General features: G+C 49.2%; 1 protein-coding gene across 2 annotated transcripts in view; it reads right to left on the bottom strand.

Moving 5' to 3' along the window:
• The window catches only part of MYO1D (myosin ID), a 158,419-nt gene that overhangs the window by 82,527 nt on the left and 55,596 nt on the right, over positions 1-20,296 (bottom strand). For both annotated transcript variants that reach the window (XM_058858281.1, XM_058858282.1), the window contains exons 14-16: positions 19,460-19,592; positions 9,243-9,409; positions 5,029-5,236 (exon numbers count right to left, since the gene is read on the bottom strand). In XM_058858281.1, the coding sequence (XP_058714264.1) occupies positions 5,029-5,236; positions 9,243-9,409; positions 19,460-19,592 (508 nt within the window). The remainder of the gene's footprint in view (positions 1-5,028; positions 5,237-9,242; positions 9,410-19,459; positions 19,593-20,296) is intronic.

Raw genomic sequence — 20,296 nt, 5'->3', positions numbered from 1 at the left:
CTGCCATGGAAACAGGAAGACCCTGGAACAGGCTGCTTCCCTGCTCTCCATACTTTGCTGGACCATACTTTGCACACTCACAGCACCCTTTCTTTTCCTCTCTTGCTCAGCAATGATGGATATTTACACTTGGGTAGGTTACAGAGTGTTTCCACAGCATTTCCTGGAGCAGAAGGACATCAAGAAGGTATCCAGGTGTCTCCAGGCACCTGCTATTGGAAGAGCAGGGATAGGATCCAGCTCTCCTGCTTTCCCCCCACAGGCAAATCCCCAGTTCTTGCCAGCATGACCATTCTTCTGAAGGCAACTGAGCCATTGTGGGGATAAACTGGCAGAAAATTCCCTCTTTTCTTTTGTTTTTTTGCTAAGAGGTAAAGCATTTTTAAAATGCTTTGGCATTTTCTGGGGTGGGCAGGATGGATTTTTTGCCTCAATGTGTTCACTGGAAGCAGACAGGGATGCTCCTGGCCCAGGGAAGGGGAGCAGCACAGGAGGAGCAGTGGGATCAGTCAGTGTTGGTGCAGGGGATGAAGCCAAGCTCTTTCTCCTTCCCTCCACCTGCTCCTGGCAGCTCCCAGCCCCTGCTCCTCGGGAAGGAGCCACAGCATCTCCTGTCACAGCTCCTCCCTGCCAGAGCCTCTCCAGATCAAAGCCTGGGTCCAGGATACAAATCCAGGTGTCATTATAGACCTGTTCCTGCTGATAGCCAGCGTGCACAAACACTGCCTCGGTATGGAAAGAGCCTGGAGTCCAGAAGCAAATCCTCCACATCCCTTTTATCTGGGTCACTGGCCCAAGCCCCCACTGGATCGCTTCTGTCCCTCCATAACCTGCCAAGAAACAGCTCCTGTGTCCATGGAGGAGCTTCCCTCTGTGGCTGAGGCTCCCCTGTGTCCCGAGCTCACAGAGCTGATGGGGCTGGAGCAGGAAGGTGAAGCAGGGAATGATGACAGGGAATGATGACATGGAATGATGACACGTCAGCCATGGCTCTGTGCTGCTCTCCCCGTGGGTTGGGGAATGTTGCCATGGTGATGGCAGCTCCTGAGCCTCTGCAGAGCCCATCCAGGCTCCACAGACACGCTGGGATGGCCAAGGACACCTTGGGATGTCCAGGGCACGTCCCATGGCCAGCACTGCCCCTCCCAGCCCCAGTGCCCCCCAGGCTCCCCTGGTGCTGGGCTGTGTCCCAGGAGGGGCTGGGCTGCACCAAGGCCATTCCTGCTGCCTCTGTGCCAGGCAGGAAGATTTGGGGAGTGATTTCCATACGCAGCTGTGCCGGCCTGATAAAATGACACTGAAATAGTGCAGTAAATTACAGTGACAGGAGCCATCATCTGCACAGCCCGCACGTGCCGGCTGCCCGGGCTTTCTTCCCTGAACAAAGCTCTGCTCTGCACAGCTAATGAGCCTGTGGGAGCCTTTCCAAGGGCAGCAAAAGCAGCAGTGCTTCATGGCAGCTTTTTTTTTTATTTTTTTATTTGCATGATTAACATTAGAGCTGCTCCATTTGCATTCAGGGTGACAATCACAGAGCTGGCAGGAGCACAGGTACTGCAAATAAACCCTAAAGCACCACATGAAACAACCTCAGCTGGGCTTTCTGGAGTGACCCCTTGGTGTGACATCCCTGCTGCCATATGGGGTTTATGACACTGGACACAGCTCTCACTTGCTGAATTCTCCTGGAGCCAGCAAGTTGCCACGGTTAAATCACATCACATCTGCTCACTGACTGCGCTGGGGCAGAAGGAAAATTACAGCCTGGAATCTCACTGACATTTTACCACAGAAAAAAAGGAGCATGAAAGATAAATCTAAAGGTGAAGACATCCCTGAGATGTGGAACAAAAGAAAGTAAAATTATCTATTTAAACTAGAAGTCAGTATTAATTCAATTTAACCAAACTCGTAAGCACCATTACACAAAGGCAGCAGCACTGTTTGGAGGGTTAAGGGTCACTGGATGATGAAGCTCTCCAGATAATTACTGAACCCCTTCTGGAAAGCCTCGTGATTTGCAGGAGAGCAATAAGGCACAGAATACACATCATTAGAAAAAGAGCTGCTAAATGTGGATTCTTTCACTTACACTCATTCCTGTGCAGAGGAAAACACCCTGGGCCCCAGACTGGGATCAGCTGCTCTAAGGCTGCTCCTCACATCTGCCTCAGCTTGTGTCACACAAGTGCCCATTGTCATAACAGCACATTTCATCTCTTGTCTTTCCCTTTTCCTAAATTCAAATTTGAGGAACTCCAATGTAACAGAAGGCTCAGTTATTTAAAAGAAAATCAAATCCTTCTAGATGTGCTCAGTTTGCCTCCCTCAGCCTTTGATGCTCACAGGCAAAACTACAAAAGGAAAAAAGAGCAAGAATTAAATTTCCCTGTAAGTTGTTAATGAACAATTGAAAGCAAGTTGAGAACAGAAATGACAGGCAAAATTGCCTTGATGCTTTCAGAGCTCAGAGGAGGCCTCATCAGATCCCTCCTCTGGTTTGATTTTTGATTGTTGACTGTTCCTTTTCCAGCACTGCCCGACTCCAAAAGCCCCATCTGCCAGCAGCAGAGCAGGGGAGGGATCTCAGCCAGAGCTGGGAGCAGAGTTAACAGGAAACAAGAGAAACACTGAAAATGGAGACAAAATCAAGCTTTTTCCAGGTAGATTTAACACTGTACAAAGTCTCTAATCCATACCTATAGATACCAGCTCAACATCTGCTCTTTAGCTGATGGGATGTTTAATAAGCATTTAATGATTCATTGAGTGTTTCTTGGTTTAGCTGCAAGTTCCAGGACTCAGAAAAGCTTCTCTGCATCCCCTTGCCAGCATTTGAGAGTCTGGTTGAAGAACCTTCAGTGAGTGAAAACAGAGAGGTGTCAGCTACAGGAAAGGAGCTCCAGGAGGACATCCAGATTTCTTCAGAGTCCTCAGTACCTTGAGCACTGGAGGAGTTTGTCTTTTCCCCACAAATCCTTTATGAGGTAAATTAGAACTCCCTGAAGATTTCTCACAGAGAAATACCAAAAATATGCCTCCATGTCCTGTTTCAGTCCTCAGGCAGACTCATGTTGGTCCCTCCCCACCCCTGGGAGAGCAGAACACGGGGCAGGGAGGTTTGTGAAGCCACAGGACAATGTGCACCAGCATTTTAATTTCTATCACTTCTGCTGACTGTGGCAATAAGGAAACCCCCAGAAGCACCACAGTTATTCTACACCTGATGCCACACAAACTCTGAAAACACTGCAGCAAAACCCTTCGTGGAGCCAGGGTTTGATCCATTACCCCATAGCTGGTATTTACCTTCCAGGGGCAAAAAAATCCTTTGCCCTGCTGTCTTTGATGCTGAGCCCACTCCAGATCCCAGCCCAGACAATGCAATTCTGGAGCTGGCAGCAAACTCACAAAACTGACAAGTTGCTGTTAAAATTGTGCCTCTCACTGGATTTATCTGAAGGAGGAGCTTGGAGCTCACTGAGCCATGATCTGCGCCCACAGCAACACAGCCCTGGGCTCTGAAATTATTCTCCAGTAGCTGCACTTTGCAACTTCCAAAAAGGTCACTCCTCAATTGCTCCCTGCTTTAGTATGAAAGTTGGAGTCACCTGGGATCAAGCAGTGGGGACTGCTGCTGCTTTATTCCACAAGGAGCTCATTAGCTCACCCCATTCCTTGGGAAGAAAGAGACTCTGGGTTAGAGCTGTGGCCCTGAGACCTCCCTGAAAGCACCAAAGTGTCTCCAGGCAGTAGATTCCACCCCAGAACTCTGGTGAGCACGGGGGAAGCACATCTAAGGATCCAGGAACAGCTTCCAAGGGGCATGGGAGCCCCAAAGATTGGCCTCAGACCACCCCGAGAGAATAAGCCAGATGGAGCCTCTGGAAAAGTGCTCCCCTTTCCCGGGAAGGAAGATGGGAGAAGATGTTGGGTAGGAAGCTCAGCAACAGCAAAGAAAACTCTGAACCACAAAGCTCAGAGAAAGGCAGGGTCTGCATCCTCCACAGCCTGAGCTTGGTCTTTCCAGACAAAAGGTGCAGAATTCCCTACTAAAGACAAACCTTGCAGCACAGCAAATACCAACAGACCAACCCTAGACTCCATGATTTCTGCTCCCATACTGGTCAAACTGGTTGGGTTTCCAGGAAGGGAATCACTCCCAATGCACTGCAGACAGCACAAATGTGAGTGTTCCACAGAACTTAGAACTTCCAGTGGGGAACTTCTCCTTCAGGCTCTTCCCCATTCAGTCCACCAGGTTTGGAAAGTTTGTGCCAACCTGTGTTCCCTGCAGAGCTTTGGCTCTGTCAAGTTTTTACACCCATCTGTCAGCAGTTTCTATTTGTGAGAGACAGGAATGGATTCAGAGGTTCTGCTCTTTCCCAAGTTTCAAGATTTTTGCAAAAGATACACATTTTCAGAAATTATTTTCTAAAAGTCTTGAACTAATTCACTTTGCCTGACAGGGCAAAGTCAGCCCCACCATTTCTGCTGTTTGCCAGACAGATCTCGCTCGTACAGAGTTTTCTGGTGCTAACACCATGAATCACAGGATGGTTTGTGTACCCAAAGCTCCCCCAGTCCCATCCCTTGCCATGGGCAGAGACATCTTCCATTTGACCTCTCCACTTGACCCCACCCAGCCTGGCCTTGGACACTTCCAGGGATAGGGCAGTCACAGCTTTTCTGTGCCAGGGCATGGTGGGATTAGGCTATAAGGTCCCTCCTGATCCAAACCAGCCTGGAATTCTGTAATTCCACATTTCAGCCATAAAAATCCCTCAAGCTCCCAGGCATCCTGCTTCCACTGAGAAAAGGGCAAGTATTTAACCAGTGATGAACTTTCTAGGTGCTACTGCTCCCACCACACCAAAGCCACAGAGAGCACCATGGAAAGAGCCCTGAAAATATCCAGCAGTGCCCAAACTGCAGAAGCCTGGAATCTGTGCAGCAACAGAACCAGAAAGAAGAACAAGGGGGGTTTAAGGAACTTGAGCTGAGTTTCTGAGGTAGTGGAAGCTTTACCTTCTGCAGGAAGAGGACAATCCTGATGAGCATCTTGGCGTGCAGCTCCTCCAGGGTGAACAGAGTCCGTGGTGTGCGGATGAAGAGCTTGGTCTTGCCGTAGGCCACGTCGTGCTGGAAGCCGTGGCACTCAATGAGCTTCCTCACAGCGTCCTTGTCTGAGGGCAGGTCGTGGTTGGGCCAAGTGAATTCAGAGATCATCTTGTACCTGGAATTAAAAGGTACAATTTACAAATTGTGAACTTGCCACCAGGGTGCTTGAGAAAGCCAGTCTTCAATTGGTTTTAGAAAAAATTATCAACTAAATTGTAATAAAGCTGAGTATAGATGGAAGAGTCTGAAGACATCCTCTGTAGCAATCATGATCCTCAAAATACAAGGAAAATGACTAAAGGAGGTGCATGACTGTGAGATACTGCAAAACAATATTGGGAGGAGCTCAATTCATCAGCACTGAAGTGATGCAAGGGGACAAACTCAGCAATGGCCTCCTGCAGATTTGTCTGTTCCATTTTTCACACCTTCAGTATCCAATTTTAATTTTTATTTGTTTGCTTGGGTTTTGTTTGTTTTGGTTTGGGTTTTTTTGGTATAGAAAGAAAGCTTTGGTTTCTTCCCATTCTGCATGAGAAGCCACCTGCAACCAATTGCTTTGTGAAAAAACCTGGATCTAAAAATTCTGCAAACCATTTTTTCTCTTGCATCACTTTGGGATTAATTTCTAACAAACTGTCACTTCCCCCCAAAGCAGAGCTTTGTCTGCCCCAGTCTGTGCAAACACTGCCTGTAACTGTGGGCCAGCCATTCCTCCCATCCCTCACTCTCCAAACTCCATTTTCCACTACAAAGAAATGCAGACTGGAACTAAGACATCTACAAACCGAACCCGAACTGGGATCAGCCCGAGCTCTGTAAGATTTACCAGCCCAGGAAATGCTGATTTGGGGAACAGGCATCTGCAAAAAGCAACAATGAATTTTCTGCATAAGATTTATGGACATAATAAAAGCTGTAATAGACATTTTCACTGGAATGGAACCCGCAGCCCTGTGTTCTAAATAAAACAAGCACTCAGCGAGCTCAGCCACTTCGCACTTCAAAGCCTCCAGCCAAGGCAGGCATCAATCTCAAAGCTCCAACAATCTCAGCTCTCAGTTACACTTAAACAGCCTCACAATCCCCCCTTTTCCTGGGAGCAGTGGTACCTCAGGAGCCTTGGAACAGCCTCAAGGAGCCTGAATGGAAACATCCCAGTGCGTTCATTCATCAAATCAGCCTTTGGAATACCCTGTGGAAGAGGGGGCAATGGAGGTGCACACTGTGCCTAAGCAGGGAACACCATCCCCAGGGGTTACAGGGATCTCACTGATAAATAAACAGGATTAAAAACCTCCCTTCAGACTCCCAGAAGATTTAGCACGAGCTGGCAAAAGCATTCCTGCTTTCACACACGGATACACGAGACATCAGTGCTGCACACTGGATCCTCTTCCCTGTTCTCATCAGGAAATTGTTCCTGCAGTAACTCACTCATTGGGAAAAACCTCTCACCTCAAGACAGTTTTGTTAGGAAAAAGGAAAAATAAAAGAGCAAAGCAGTGGCAGTGTAACCCCTGAGCTGGGAATGAGGCTGGGAAACAGGCTGGGAACAAGGCTATGGATCAGGTTTGGATCCAGGCTGTGGCCCAGGCTATGGAAGAGGTTCAGATCCAGGCTATGGATCAGGGTGGGATTCAGGCAATGGATCAGGTTTGGATCCAGGCAATGGATCAGGCTGGGATCCAGGATATGGATCAGGCTGGGGTTCAGCCTATGGAAGAGGTTCAGATCCAGGCAATGGATCAGGTTTGGATCCAGGCTATGGATCAGGCTGGGAGCCAGGATATGGATCAGGCTGGGATCCAGGCAATGGATCAGGCTGGGATCCAGGCAATGGATCAGGCTGGGGTTCAGGCTGTGGATCAGGCTGGGGTTCAGCCTATGGAAGAGGTTCAGATCCAGGCAATGGATCAGGTTTGGATCCAGGCTATGAGCCAGGCCTGTCCCATCAAGGATGTCAGGAGAGAAGCGATGTCACAGCATGGAAAACCTGCCCCAGATGTTAAACCCTCCTGCTCCTTTCCACAGGCATTAAAGCCAGCCCAGCACTGACAGCCCTGCTCCCTCCCAGGCAGAGCAGGAGGAATATCCCAGCTGTCCTACTGTTCCCAATGTCCCCACACGTGTCACACAGTGCCACCAACTCCTTCCCCGCAGCACAGGGCATGGCCTGGATGCCACAGCCACTCATAGTCCTGGCCTGGCGCTAATTATAGCCAGGCAGAGGCTGGAATTAATCTGCTCTCTGACACCACAGCCCTGCTCCTCTCCTGCCTGCAGATCCCAACAGATTCCAAGGTCACTCAGACATGGAACACCCCTTTCAAACACCTTTGTTTCCCCTCTCCCTCTCTACCTCCCTATGGAAACACCCAACAGGGATGAGGCTGCTCCTGGAGTTAACACTTCCCTCTCCTAAGAGCCAAGATTTCTGCAAGCCACTGAATGGTGAAGCTTTAATGAACAATATTGGGTGTGCAGCTGCAGCTGGGCCTCACTGTCCCTTCCCAGCCTGCTGTTCACAGCTCTCGGTGTTGATTCCATGCTATGTTTGACATGGCCTGGGATAGGCATATGGATGCCTCTGTGTGGAAAGGGTTGGATTACACTCACAAACCCTTCCTGAAACTCAATCAGGTTTTTTTTTGATGGTAATTTATATATTAAACCAAGAGAATGCACCCCATCTGTGCAAGTGCCATGTGTGACACCCAACTGGATGATGCCGTGACCACAGGAAGGGACAACTTCTCCTGATCCAACAGAAAATACTTCAAACTGGAAAGGGCAGCCTGGCTTGCACAGAGCTCAAAGGAAGGTTTTCTTTATTGAAGAAAAGCTTGAGAAGGACATTTATAATGGTCTTAACTGTGCTTCACTTCATTCCCTACTGAGAGAGGAGATACCAACTACCTTACAGGATTTAGAGCTAAATATCAACAAACTCTCCTCCTACAGAAAGAGAAATTATTTTTCTGGTTTTATTTTTCTCCTTTTGTTAATTTAGAAAAGGCATTGCAAACCAGGCTCGGAGCAATACCACACACACAAACAGTGTCTGATCCCTCTGGATATCAAATCCCACTCCAGGGCTGGCCAGGACGACTGCTCCATCAGCCCAAAAGCTGAAGCAGTTGCCATGTGCTGATTTGGTTTCCTGGCTGCAAACACTGCAGGGCTGGAGCTCACGAGAGCTCATCAAACATTCATTAAAAACAAAGCAGCTGTTTATATTAATAGTGATTACACAAATCTTAAGAGTAAATTGTAATTAATTCCACATGTGAGGTGAAAGTACACTCTATCCACTGCAGAGTGGTTCAGGAAACTGATCCCCAGCACTGCAGACTGGATTTAAGAAGCCAGAGCCTTTCATTCCACCTTGGGTATTATGATATATCCAGGCAAATCTCCACTGTGAACAAAGCAAAAGATCTTTCACCAGCACTTTGTTTCTAACTCATGACATCCCACCTGCTTGGAAAATTTAATTTTTTTCTATTCTCACAGCCCTTTTCTCACCTGATTCAATAACAGGACAAAAACTCCATTCACTGTTCCATCAGAGCAGCTTGAACTTGCAGAGCCCACGTTAATTTACTGAAGCCTTAAGACAAATTTCAATCTAAAACATGTCATTTGTCACAAGTCTGGTAGGAATTAAGAGGGCAAGAAGAATCAAAACCACATTTAATGAGATCATGATACCATCCCCCTTTTCAGACTTCCAGTTTTAAAGTCCAGGGGGTGTTCCCACACAATGTCACCGTGCACCATCATGTGCTCCCCCAGACACGCCACGTCTTGCTGCAACAATTAGACAATCCAGAGAGAAAACATCAGTTAATTAGCTCAGGTTTTAGTGTGATACTCAAGGGTAGCTCCTCATTACACATTCCTGCTGCAGACTAACACAGCCAGTGAGTTTCAGCAGACAAGGAATTGAGCCTGAGCAGCACAAGCACCTGAGCACAGCTGAACCAGAGCAGGCATCCTGGCACAGGTGAAGCAGAACATTGAACCAGAACATCCTGTGGGATCTGTTTCAGCTTATCCAGGAGCTGATTTAAACCAAGCACAGCCGAGGAGCTGGGCAGTGCCTGGCAGCCTCTCACCTGTGCAGGAACTTCTCGTAGGTCTGGCGGTAGGCGAAGCCGGCCCGGCGCACGCGCACGTTCTCCAGCAGCCCCAGGTACTCCACCTGGTGCCGGCACCGCTCCTCGTCAAACAGCTGCGGGGACTTCTTGTCGTTGGGTTTGATGCAGCGCACGTAGTAGGGCTCCTGGGGACAGAGCACAGCAGTGTCACCCTGTGCAGACACAGCCCTCCCTGCAGGTCTGGCTGCTCAGCAGGAATCAGAAGGTTAAAACAGAAGTGACAATAACGCTGTGTAAGGAAAGCCCTGGTGTGGCACTCGGTGCCGTGGTCAGGGTGACAAGGTGGTGTTAGGTCATAGGTTGGACTCAGTGATCTCAAAGGTCATTTCCACCCTGGCTGATTCTGTGATTCAAGGTTCCCCTCCTTCACACGCTGCCCTGACCCCTCACAGGAGCCACATGTTCCCCACTGGAGCTCCACTGGCCTTTGCCGTGTGCCTGCCTGGCACCACATCCCCCTCCTCCCTTACTGTGAGGACATAAATCCTCAGAAAAGATACCAAACCCGTGGAATTCATGGAATTCATGGAATTCACTGCCCTGTTGGATATGGCTTTGCCTGCATCACCTCCAAAAGCAGCCTGGTCACTCCATCACTTTTTTCTCTGCTGAGCCAAGTCAAACACTCACAATTCCAACATGGCTGAATGACAGAAATGATGGAGCCCCAAACCCAGCTGCCTCCAGCCCACACCTTCCTCAGAACAAACACAGGCCACCAGCACCTGGGCTCCTCTTTCTGCACCATCTGGGACTTGCAGGGGACATGGAAGGTGGAATGGGGATGGGTGGCTTTACTCCACCCTGCAGAGGTCCTGCCCTGTGCTGCTGGAGCTGACCATGGATGTCCAGGTGAGTCCCATGGGGTCACACTCCTTTCCCTGCCAGCCCTCTTGTACCCTGAGATAAACCCAACACAGGTCTATCGGAGCATTTTGATGTTTACTTTCATTTTTATGAGGTTAAAGGTAGTTTTTGTTTAGGCCAATATGATCTGTGACCAGCACCAGCCTGTGAGGGGTGGCTACAAATCCTTTAGACTTATGTATTTTCATCCCCCTGGCTCTTGGAGTTCATTCATTTCTTCCTCTTCACGGGCAGCCTTTGCTATCCCACCTCTAACTTTGTTGGTGTGTGGAAAAGCAATTAATAATCAGAGAATCACAAAACATTCTGAGTTAAACCCCAAGGAACATCTGGCCCAACTCCTGCCCAGACACCCCAACAATCCCAGCCTGTTCATCCCTGGAGCGCTGTCCAAGCTCTCCTGGAGCTCTGGCAGCCTCGGGGTCAGGACCATTCCCTGGGGAGCCTGGGCAGTGCCAGCACCTCTGGGGGAAGCGCCTTGCCCTGATACCCAACCTGACCCTCCCCTGGTACAGTTTCATCTAAAGCCCACCACAGCTTTTCAAATCACATTCTTCTAATATTAATAGAGAAAACTTTTTAAGTAGCCCTTGCAAAAGGAGCGGCACATCCTGCAGGCTGGCAGAGCCCACCCAGCCTCAGCCTCACAGAGAACCCCAAGAGGATCCCAGGGAGCTCAGAAGGTCCCAAGTATGGCCAGAGACCCTCAGAGGACATCACAGACACACACAAACTGCAGCATTCCAAAGGCAGTCCTGATGTGGGGATAAAGGGAGAAAAACAGCCTGGGTGACATCTTCCCATGACAAAATGTCACCTTTGATAACCACAACTGATCACCAGCAATGACCTTCCAGCAGTCTGGACCAGATGAAGCAAATGGCTGTGAAAGAACCCCTAACACTGCCCTGAGGAACCTGAGGGATCTCAAAAGGGAGAGCCTAGGAATTCTCCAGAGGAGCCTGTTCTGTTCCAAGCACTCCTGGAGAGCTTAAGAACTCACAGTGGTAACAAAGGGAAGGAACAGTCTGGGGGGGAAAAAAAGGGGATTAATATAGTGAGAACAAAGGCAACAATTTCTGCACATTTAGCAGAAACAGTTGCTTAATAAAGAATGAAAAACTGCTTTGACCCTGGTGCTAAAGAGATCCAGGAGCTCCAGCTGATGTCAGGCAAATCCATGTTTCCATGTTTTTCCAGGGAAGGGCACAGGAACAGGAAAATTGCAAGACAAAAAACCCAACACATTTCTAGTTCTCTGAGCATCTCATGCAGCCAGGGCACTGCAGTTCAAGTGGGAATGTGAGTCAGGGCAAAAAAGAACAAGAAAGATCAAAAATTCAGCAAATGTGACTCAGAGGAATTGTGGGTTTAGCCTAGAAGGACCAAGGAGGCACAGAACCCCCCTGGTGGGAGATTCTGTGTATTTAAAGGATAGATATATGCAAATGCCAACATTCAGCTTTAGGACAAAGAAGTCATGGCTTTAACCACAGTATAAAAATTCGAATTAAGCTTCAGGAAAACAAGGAGTGGGAACAGAATGCCTGCAGGAAGGAGGGAACATCCATCAGTGGAGAGAAGAGCCTGCAAAAGGAAGATACAGAGAGGTGTCCTCAAACAGGAGGTGAATTAGATGCACTCCCCCTCAGCCCTATTTTCTATGATTTGTCTATTCAGCCTTATTTCTGTGATTTGAAGTCACTTAACCAATCTCAGGATAATGTGAAGGGCCCCAAATTACCATTTCCCTTCAGTAATGATGAGGGAACAGGTTCATCTGTGGCTGTCCTGGCTAATCCTAACACAACCTGAACCTCTGCAGCACCAAGGGCCAGCCCAGCGATGAGTGTGAGCCAGGAGAGGGAAGCCTTGGGAAGCAGAGCCTCCTATCCTGAAAGCTGACACAAGCCCTGGATCTTCCAGGGGAGCTCTTGGGCTGGAAGGTTTCCCTGCTGTCCTAAGGATGGGATCAGCAGCACCAGGCTGTGATTTCTCCAAGAGGGCTGTCCTTGGGGTGGGAATAGACAGCAAAAGCTGAGCCAAGCACCCACATGAAGCTGGCACTGCCCACCCTCCCAGCAGCAGCTCAGGAGCAGGGATGGGTGTGAGGAGTGAGAAACAGGAGGGTGTGTTGGCAGCATCTGTTCCTGCACCATCTCCCTTCTCCCAGCGACTCCAGAGCTCCCCAAGTGCGTCAGGACCTGCTCATTGCCAGCCTTGTCTGGCTCCTCTCCCTGCACACAGGGAAGCGCTGCCCAGCTCCCAGCTCTTCCCAGAGCAGGGGGCTCGCATGAGGAAGGAGCACCACGGACACGGCTTCCCCAAGGCCAGCTTGGGCAGGCTTGGAGCAAGCTGGTCAGGTGGAAGGTGTCCCTGCCCATGGCAGGGGGTGCAGTGAGACAATCAGGCAATGGTCAGGGCCCAAGGAGCTCCAGGAATGTTTGGACACCGCTCCCAGGGATGCACAGGCTGGGATTGTTGGGGTGTCTGTGCAGGGCCAGGAGTTGGATCAATGATCCTTAGGGGTCCTTTCCAACTCAGGATATTCCACGATTCTGAGATGAGCTTTGAGGCCCCTTCCAACCTAAACCATTCCATGATTTTTCCACGATGTGACACCAGACAGCTGAGCAGAAGCTCCATTCTGTGCACGGTCACCAACAATGAACATGTTCCTCTGCCATGGTAATCCACAGACTCACAGAATCATTAAGGTTGGAAAAGACCTTTGAGATCATTAAATTCAACTGCTGATCCAGCATCACCATCAGTTCACCACAAAACCATGTCCTCGAGTTCTACATCCACACAGTTTTGAGCATTTCCAGGGATGGTGACTCCACCACTGCCCTGGGCAGCTGGACCAGGGCTGGACAATCTCCTGGCACAATTTGAGGCCATTTCCTCTTCTCCTGTCACTTGTTCCCTGAGAGCAGAGCCCGACCCCTGCCTGGGTCCCCTCCTGTCAGGGAGCTGTAGAGATCATTCTTTTCCACTCAGCCCATCCCAGTGACACTTGTTATCCTTTCCTTAAGGAGAGAAAGATGACACATAATGAGTTGGTACAATTTTAAGAGATTTAGATATTTCCATATTAATTTTTTTGGCTTTCTCCTGGAAATCCTCCCTGCATGGAAGGTGAGAAGGTTTCCAAGGATCTTCATTCACTCAAGAGTCTCCTGGCAGCTCTCAGAACTCACTGTGTGTATGGCTGCACCAATCTGCTAAAACCTGGCTCCCATTTGACTGGGAATGAGCTGGTTAGGGAAATGTGGGATATACAGAGAACTCTGAATTACATCTGGACTTGGATGCTGGGAAAGAGCCCAGAGCTGTGAAGGTGTGTGGGCAGCACTTTTCCCCTTCCCCTCCTGCTGATCTTCACCCTGGGCCACCTCCCCATCCACACCACGAGGGACAAACCTCTCTCCGTGTCAGGAGCAGGGTCACCAACACCAGATGGTGCCAGGCCAAGCCAGACCTGCCCATGCTGCATCTGCTGGCAGGATTAATATAAATCATCTAAATCTCTTGAGGGGGTTGATATCACAAATATTCCACATTCGATCCACAGAACTTCAACACCTCGGGAACAGAGCATCCATGGAATGGTTTGGGTTGGAAGAGACTGTGAAGATCACCCAGAGCCACCCCTTGCCATGGGCAGGAACACCTTCTATGATCCCTGGTGGCTCCAACCTGGAGCCAATGGGGCAGCCACAGCTTCCCTGGACATGCCATTAGGAGCATGAATTGCAGGACGTGTCACTCGTTCCCTGCTGACACAGGAGCAGGCAGCTCCCAGCTGTTCCTCAGGGCTGTCACACAGCCCCCAGCACAGCCTGGGCTGTCAGGCACAGCTCTGCCACTCAAAAATGCAAAACCTCTCAAAACCCCTCAAATCTGTGACTTCAGGTCCAGCACAAAGGGCAGTGACTGTGCCTGTATTTGATATAAAAAGGCTGAAATCCTTTGGAAAGCAGGAATGGGAAGTGCCTGCACAGACAGGAGATCATCTATCAGTGCAATTACAGTGTAATTAAAGCCTCTCAGAAATGACAGCTCCTGGTGTAAATTCTAAAGTAGATTATTCCATGCTTCCAATCCCCCCAGCCCCAGCTCTTCAGGGGGATAATTATGCAGCTCCCATTCTTGCTGTCAGAGAACTGCAGTTTGTAAAGGCAAGAACTGAAATGCAGAGACACAAAGGCCTCAGCTTTGAAAGCTCTTTAGATCTCTAATTGCAGCTGATTTTTTTTTTTCAATCAAGCTGAATGATTTTTAGATTTTTAAGAAACCAAACCAGTTCTAAGCCATTGCACCCTAATCAAACTCTTTCTTGAGTGGTTTCTTTTCTGTACTTTACAGCTCCTTACATGAGAGAAAGGATGGGACAGGACTGACAAATTTGTGCTGGATGTGTCCAATCAGTCACAGTGGTGACATTATAACTTAGCAGAGGTGAAGCCTGTCAGCCTGGATAGGAAAAGGGAGAGATGGAAGGAAGAATCAGACAAAAGGAGTGACAGAGGAGGAGGAAAAAAAGAAAAGAAATTAAGAGATGCTTGTCCAGAGTTCCCAGAGAAGATCATCAGTCACAGCTGGGGCTGCCACAGGGCTTCCTGTGTCAGGATTTACAAAACAGCCATCCAAAAAAATGCACCACAGAGAAAAGAGTTTGGGCAGTAAAACATGTGCTTGAGAAATGGCACATAGCAACTTGAAAAGCCAGTTTTTGTTTTGAGTGGTTTGGTTTTGGAAAAAATATAGTATTTTTTCCTACCTATAGGAAGTTTCTGCCCAAAAGATTCTGGAAATCTGGAGGATTTCAGCAACATTGAGATACCAGTGCTGATAAGCATAATTTAAACTCTCTGTGCTCCAAAACCGGATTTCATGGAGTCACAGGATTGTTCAGGCTGGAAAAACTCTCAGATCATCGAATCCAGCTGATCCCCAGCACTGCTGAGGCCACCACTGACCCATGTCCCCAAGTGCCACATCCACACAGCTTTTAAATCCTCCATGGACAGGGACTCTACCACTGTCCTGGGCAGCTGTGCCAATGCCTGACCACCTTTTCCATGGAGAAATTTCCCAGTATCCAAGCTAAACCTCCCCTGGCCCAGCCTGAGGCCGTTCCCTCTCCTCCTGTCCCTGTTCCCTGGTAGCAGAGCCCGACCCCCCCGGCTGTCCCCTCCTGCCAGGGACTTGTGCAGAGCCAGAAGGGCCCCCTGAGCCTCCTTTGCTCCAGGCTGAGCCCCTTTCCAGCTCCCTCAGCCTCTCCTGGGGCTCCAGCCCCATCCCAGCTCTGTTCCCTGCCCTGGACATGCTCCAGCCCTCAATGTCTTTCTTGTTATGGGAGCCCCAAAACCACCCCTAGGACTGGAGGTGTGGCATTTCCAGCCACATGTCCAGTGTCCACATGGACTCATGTTTGCAGAAGCTGAAATTAGAACCAGATTTGAGAACAGCCCCCGCACTGTTAACAGCACCAGTGCCATGGCACTGACCCTAGGGAAGCTCCTGAAACATCCCAGTAGCCACAACACCTTCCCCTCCTCTCAGAGACTGCAGAGCTCTGCTTCACCACCAGATTCCAGCTTTAAACTGGAACAGCAACAAAAGAGAACTTTAAAGGTTGTTATTTTAAATAGCAGAAAAGTTAAATAACCACTAATGCTGCAGCTATGGTACCCACAGACATTGATATTCTGGTGGTGCTGAGCTGATGGCTGAACTCAATAATCTTAATTAAATGTCTTTTACAGCCTTGACAATTCTGAAATTCCAAGATCCTGCCCACCAAATTTGCGCTTTTGGAGACTATTCCCCCAAAGGATGGTTTTAAAGATACTCTTGCTACAGCCAAAACCCCTGCAGCTTTCCAGGGAGGCCAAGCATGATTATCAATAAAGAGGAGCTCTCATGCTGCCATTCTGTTCATGGACTACAGAAATTGAGCGTATAAATGCGGTCTAAGGGAGTTTTCAGAGAAGCACTGAGGCAGAACAGCCGAGGTGAGACAAGGAGCACTGACTGCACTGGGCACACCAGGTAATATCAATAAATCATCAGCTCAAGCTGCACAAAACTCGAGCCTGTCTGCAACTTGGCTTTTGAGAAACAGCTGAGAATAACATGAACTGGTGTTACCTCCCCTAAGGAACCTTATTCCTCTGACATCCCCAGACCTCGGCAGTTTGTGTTCAGAGCTGTTTCCATCAGCTGTGACCACAGGCTTCCAAAAAAGTCCTGCAGGGTCCAAGCCACAGTCAAGAGAGTGTCACTGTTGATTCCCCATTACTGCAGCTTCATTCCCAAATTCAGCATGGGAAAAATGAGTAAGAGCCCCAGGGAAGGATGAGAGCACCTGGGAACTGCAGTGATGTTGTCCCCAAAACAGAGAGTGGCTTCACCAGCAGTGGTTCCAGCCCCAGCAGAAGGAAGAGCCTGAGGCAGAGTATCCAATTCTTTGTGCATAACCAGCATCTTGCTGGCATGGCCTGAATACCCAATTATTGGCTTGCTAATTACATGTGCGTATCATTAACTGTCCCAAAAGTCACCTGATAGAGATGCTCAGGGCACAGCAGCCAGACAGAACTCTCTGCACTCTGATTTACTGCTTGAAGTACACAAAGGTTGTGTTCAGGAGCCTTATCTAAGGAACCTCCCCAAAATTTAGACCCTTTAAAGTGACATAAGCCTGGCTGCAGGATGGGTCTGACCAACACAAGTCCCTGGCAGGAGGGGGCAGCCAGGTGGGGTCAGGCTCTGCTACCAGGGAACAGGGACAGGATGAGAGGGAACAGCCTCAGGCTGGGCCAGGGGAGGTTCAGTTTGGATAATGGGAAAATTTCTTCATGGAAAGGGTTTTCCAGCCCTGGAAGAGGCTTCCCAGGGCAATGGTGTGGGAATCCCTGGAAGTGTTTAAAAAAGGTGTGGATGTGGCACTTGGGGACAGGGGTAAGTGGTGGCCTTGGCCATGCTGGAGATCAGCTGGACTCAATCTCAGAGGGCTTTTCCAGCCTGAACAATTCTGTGACTCCATGAAATCTGGTTTTGGAGCACAGAGAGTTTAAATTATGCCTATCAGCACTGGTACCTCAATACTAATGAAATCTTCTTTTCTCCAAAATCAGGAAACCACCAACAGCTTCAATACAAGTTTATCAATGAAAGTTTAGGACAGGTAAAGAATAGGAAAGGATTACAGAGACTCACACAGGAACCTCCCAGTGAATTTGACTTGGAAACAGCTCCTGGTTGCGCCTACCCCTGGAAAAAGTCTGGTATTTGTGATGGAGAGACTGATGATAAATGGACTGATGTAAATTAATTCCACCCAAGTCAGGCAGCCTTCAGTAAGCAACACTGGTACCCACTGATTCAAGATGGATAAGATGGGATTTAAACTCTCCATGCCCTGCTGGGAGCTGCAGGGATTGTTCAAACCACCACAGTGCACAGCATTCTCTGGACTATTCTATTTTTACACCTACCAGGTGGCCTGGAATAATTTTTCCAATAAACAAGGAAAGGAGATTTTTCCACAGATGCCTGCTGAACCTGCCCACTCCCAGCTCCCTGCTTTGCCCTGATCACAGCCACAATACCCCCAGTGGCCCTTGCTGTCCTGAATCCCCTCCTGGGCTGCCTCAGGCTCCCCACACTGTGCTGGGCACCAGTGACCATGGCCACGCTGTAGGACCTGCAATAACAACCAGCAGCACCGAGGAGAAACTTTTCCTTCCACAAGTGCTCCTCTCACAACACAAAGCAACTCCCTGGGCTCCTGGCAGCTCCTGACACCTGTACCAGATTCAGGTCAGGGCCAGCCAGCACATTATTTGGAAGATGGACAGATCAGATCAATCTTGACTCCTTGGGAAGCACACTGAGGTCTGTCCCCATCCCCACAGGGTCACAGCCACCTTCCCAGCTCCATGATTCACCATCCAGGAAAGATCCTCTCTGCCTGCACAGGCACTCTCTGAATTTTGACTACTGGTGCCGATTTTAGCAAGGCCTGGCCTTGTGCTGGGCTCACAGGGGCATCTTCTCAGGAGTCCTGAGGCAAAACATTCTGGGGAGAGCCATGGGGCTCCAATTCCCACTGGGCAGCTCAGCTGGCTCCTCCAGGCAGCTTGGCTGTGTCCCAGACCCTCCTGCAGAGCTCAGATCAACCCCACTCCAGTACAGGAACACAAAAATGCAGAATCATGGAATCACAGAATATCCTCAGTTGGGAGGACCCCCAGACATCATCCAGTCAAACTCCTGGCTCTGCACAGACACCCCAGGAATCCCCCCCTGTGCATTCCTAGGAGCATTGTCCAACTGCTCCTGCACCTCTGGCAGCTGTGGGGCCATGACCATTCCCTGGAGAGCCTGGGCAGTGCCAGCCCCCTCTGGGGAGACCCTATAAATCAGGTGTGACTTCATGTCCTAACTCTGGAAACAAGAAGTGAGGGCAGCTCTGTCCTCCTGTGCACAGCCAGCGCTGGGTGGCCGTGCTCTGACCCATTTCTTTTGCTCCCACAACTCCCAAGAAGACACTGAGAGCACTTTGCTCCCTATTGCTTGATTATCCTGAATATGAACACACCCCAGCACCCTGGGCTCTCTGTTCATCTCTTGTTGGCTGTACCCCAGTGCCAGGAGTCCAGCAAGGCCACCCAGCTCCAGTAACACCCCAATATTCCTCAGGGATCTCAGCTCACATGAGGGATCCCAGTGCTTGCTCGGCTGTGCCGCTCCAACAGCCCCTTCCCCTTCCTCACCTTCCATCACACCATGTGGTGCTTGCCCAATCAGTGCCTTCTACCATAAAACTGAGATATCTGGTGAAATAAAAGCTTTCCCTCCTCACCCTCTGGCATGGCAAAGAGGAGGAAAGAAGGAACTCACACAGGTCTGTCTGTGTTGTATTCCCATTGGCACGGGAAGCCAGAGAGAATCTCTCCACCATGAACAGCACCCTCTGAGCCCCCTGCTCAAAGAGCTTTGCTAAAGATGATTTGATACAATAATTATTACCTAAGACAGACTGGTTTTCCCATGAGTGAAAGATGCACTGGTCATGGAGGAACCAAAAATTCACCTTCTTCATGGGGGATGGAGGTGACCCTCCCTCGAGACCTGCCCAGCCAAAAGCTTGTTTGGCACAGACAAGGCTCCTCTGCCTTTGATCAGCTCAGCTCCTGACAGATGGCAGCAATGGGAAGGTGGGAATCTCTCCAGGGAGAAGACACACTCTTCTTATCAGAAGTCAGAGTCAATTTTGAAACAGGAATCTTTACCTTCAGTGTCAGGTTGTCCACCAGTGCAATCATGGAGTTCTTGAACAGAGTAGCCGCTGTCAGAGGTCTCTTGGTGACCTCAGTGATGCTCAGTTTCCCTTCAGGCCACATCATCTTCAACACAGGGTTGGAGCTACGAGAGAGTCTCTTTAATTGCAGTCTCCCAGCACTTCCACTCCACTGAGTGGGATTGGATTCTACCCAGACCCACTGCTGCTTCCAGCTCACAGGGTGTCACCCAAGCCAGGGTGACACTCCTGGACACAACATTTTGTGCTCTTAAGAGCAAGTTCAAGCTTACAACTGAACATTCTGGAAAAACAACCAAGCACATTCTCCCTTCAGATCAGGATGTGCAGAAATAGGACAGTGAAAATCCCCCAGAATGATCCATCAAAGGCAGGGGCTGCCTCACTGGCACAACAGAAAGAATTTAATCAACACAGAGGAGAGCGAGACCCACACCACCCTCCCTGTGTTCAACCTGCATTTCTACACCTCTCTTGATATATAAAGTAATTTATACATTTTATCCTGTATTTTTGAAAGGTTCAGGGTGAGGTAAACTGGCCCTGATGGATGGCAAGAGTTCAGGAACAGACAAAAACTGAGCACATTTACAGCAATCCAATGGCCAATCTATCACAGGCTTTAATGTGCTGCAAGAGGTGTTTGGGAACAGGATTTTCCAGAGGCTTCACAGAAAACAGGCTAAATCTGATAAAACCACACAGCAAATATTTTGCAAGGTTTCTGGTCAATGGGAAGTGTTGAAAACAGGAACAGTGAGTCTGCTCAGGGGAGCACAGCCAAAGGACTGAAGATCAACACCTGCAC

This window comes from Poecile atricapillus, chromosome 27 (genome assembly GCF_030490865.1).
Source record: "Poecile atricapillus isolate bPoeAtr1 chromosome 27, bPoeAtr1.hap1, whole genome shotgun sequence".
In the NCBI taxonomy this organism is placed as follows: Eukaryota; Metazoa; Chordata; class Aves; order Passeriformes; family Paridae; genus Poecile; species Poecile atricapillus.
This window is presented reverse-complemented; position numbering and strand designations above follow the sequence as displayed.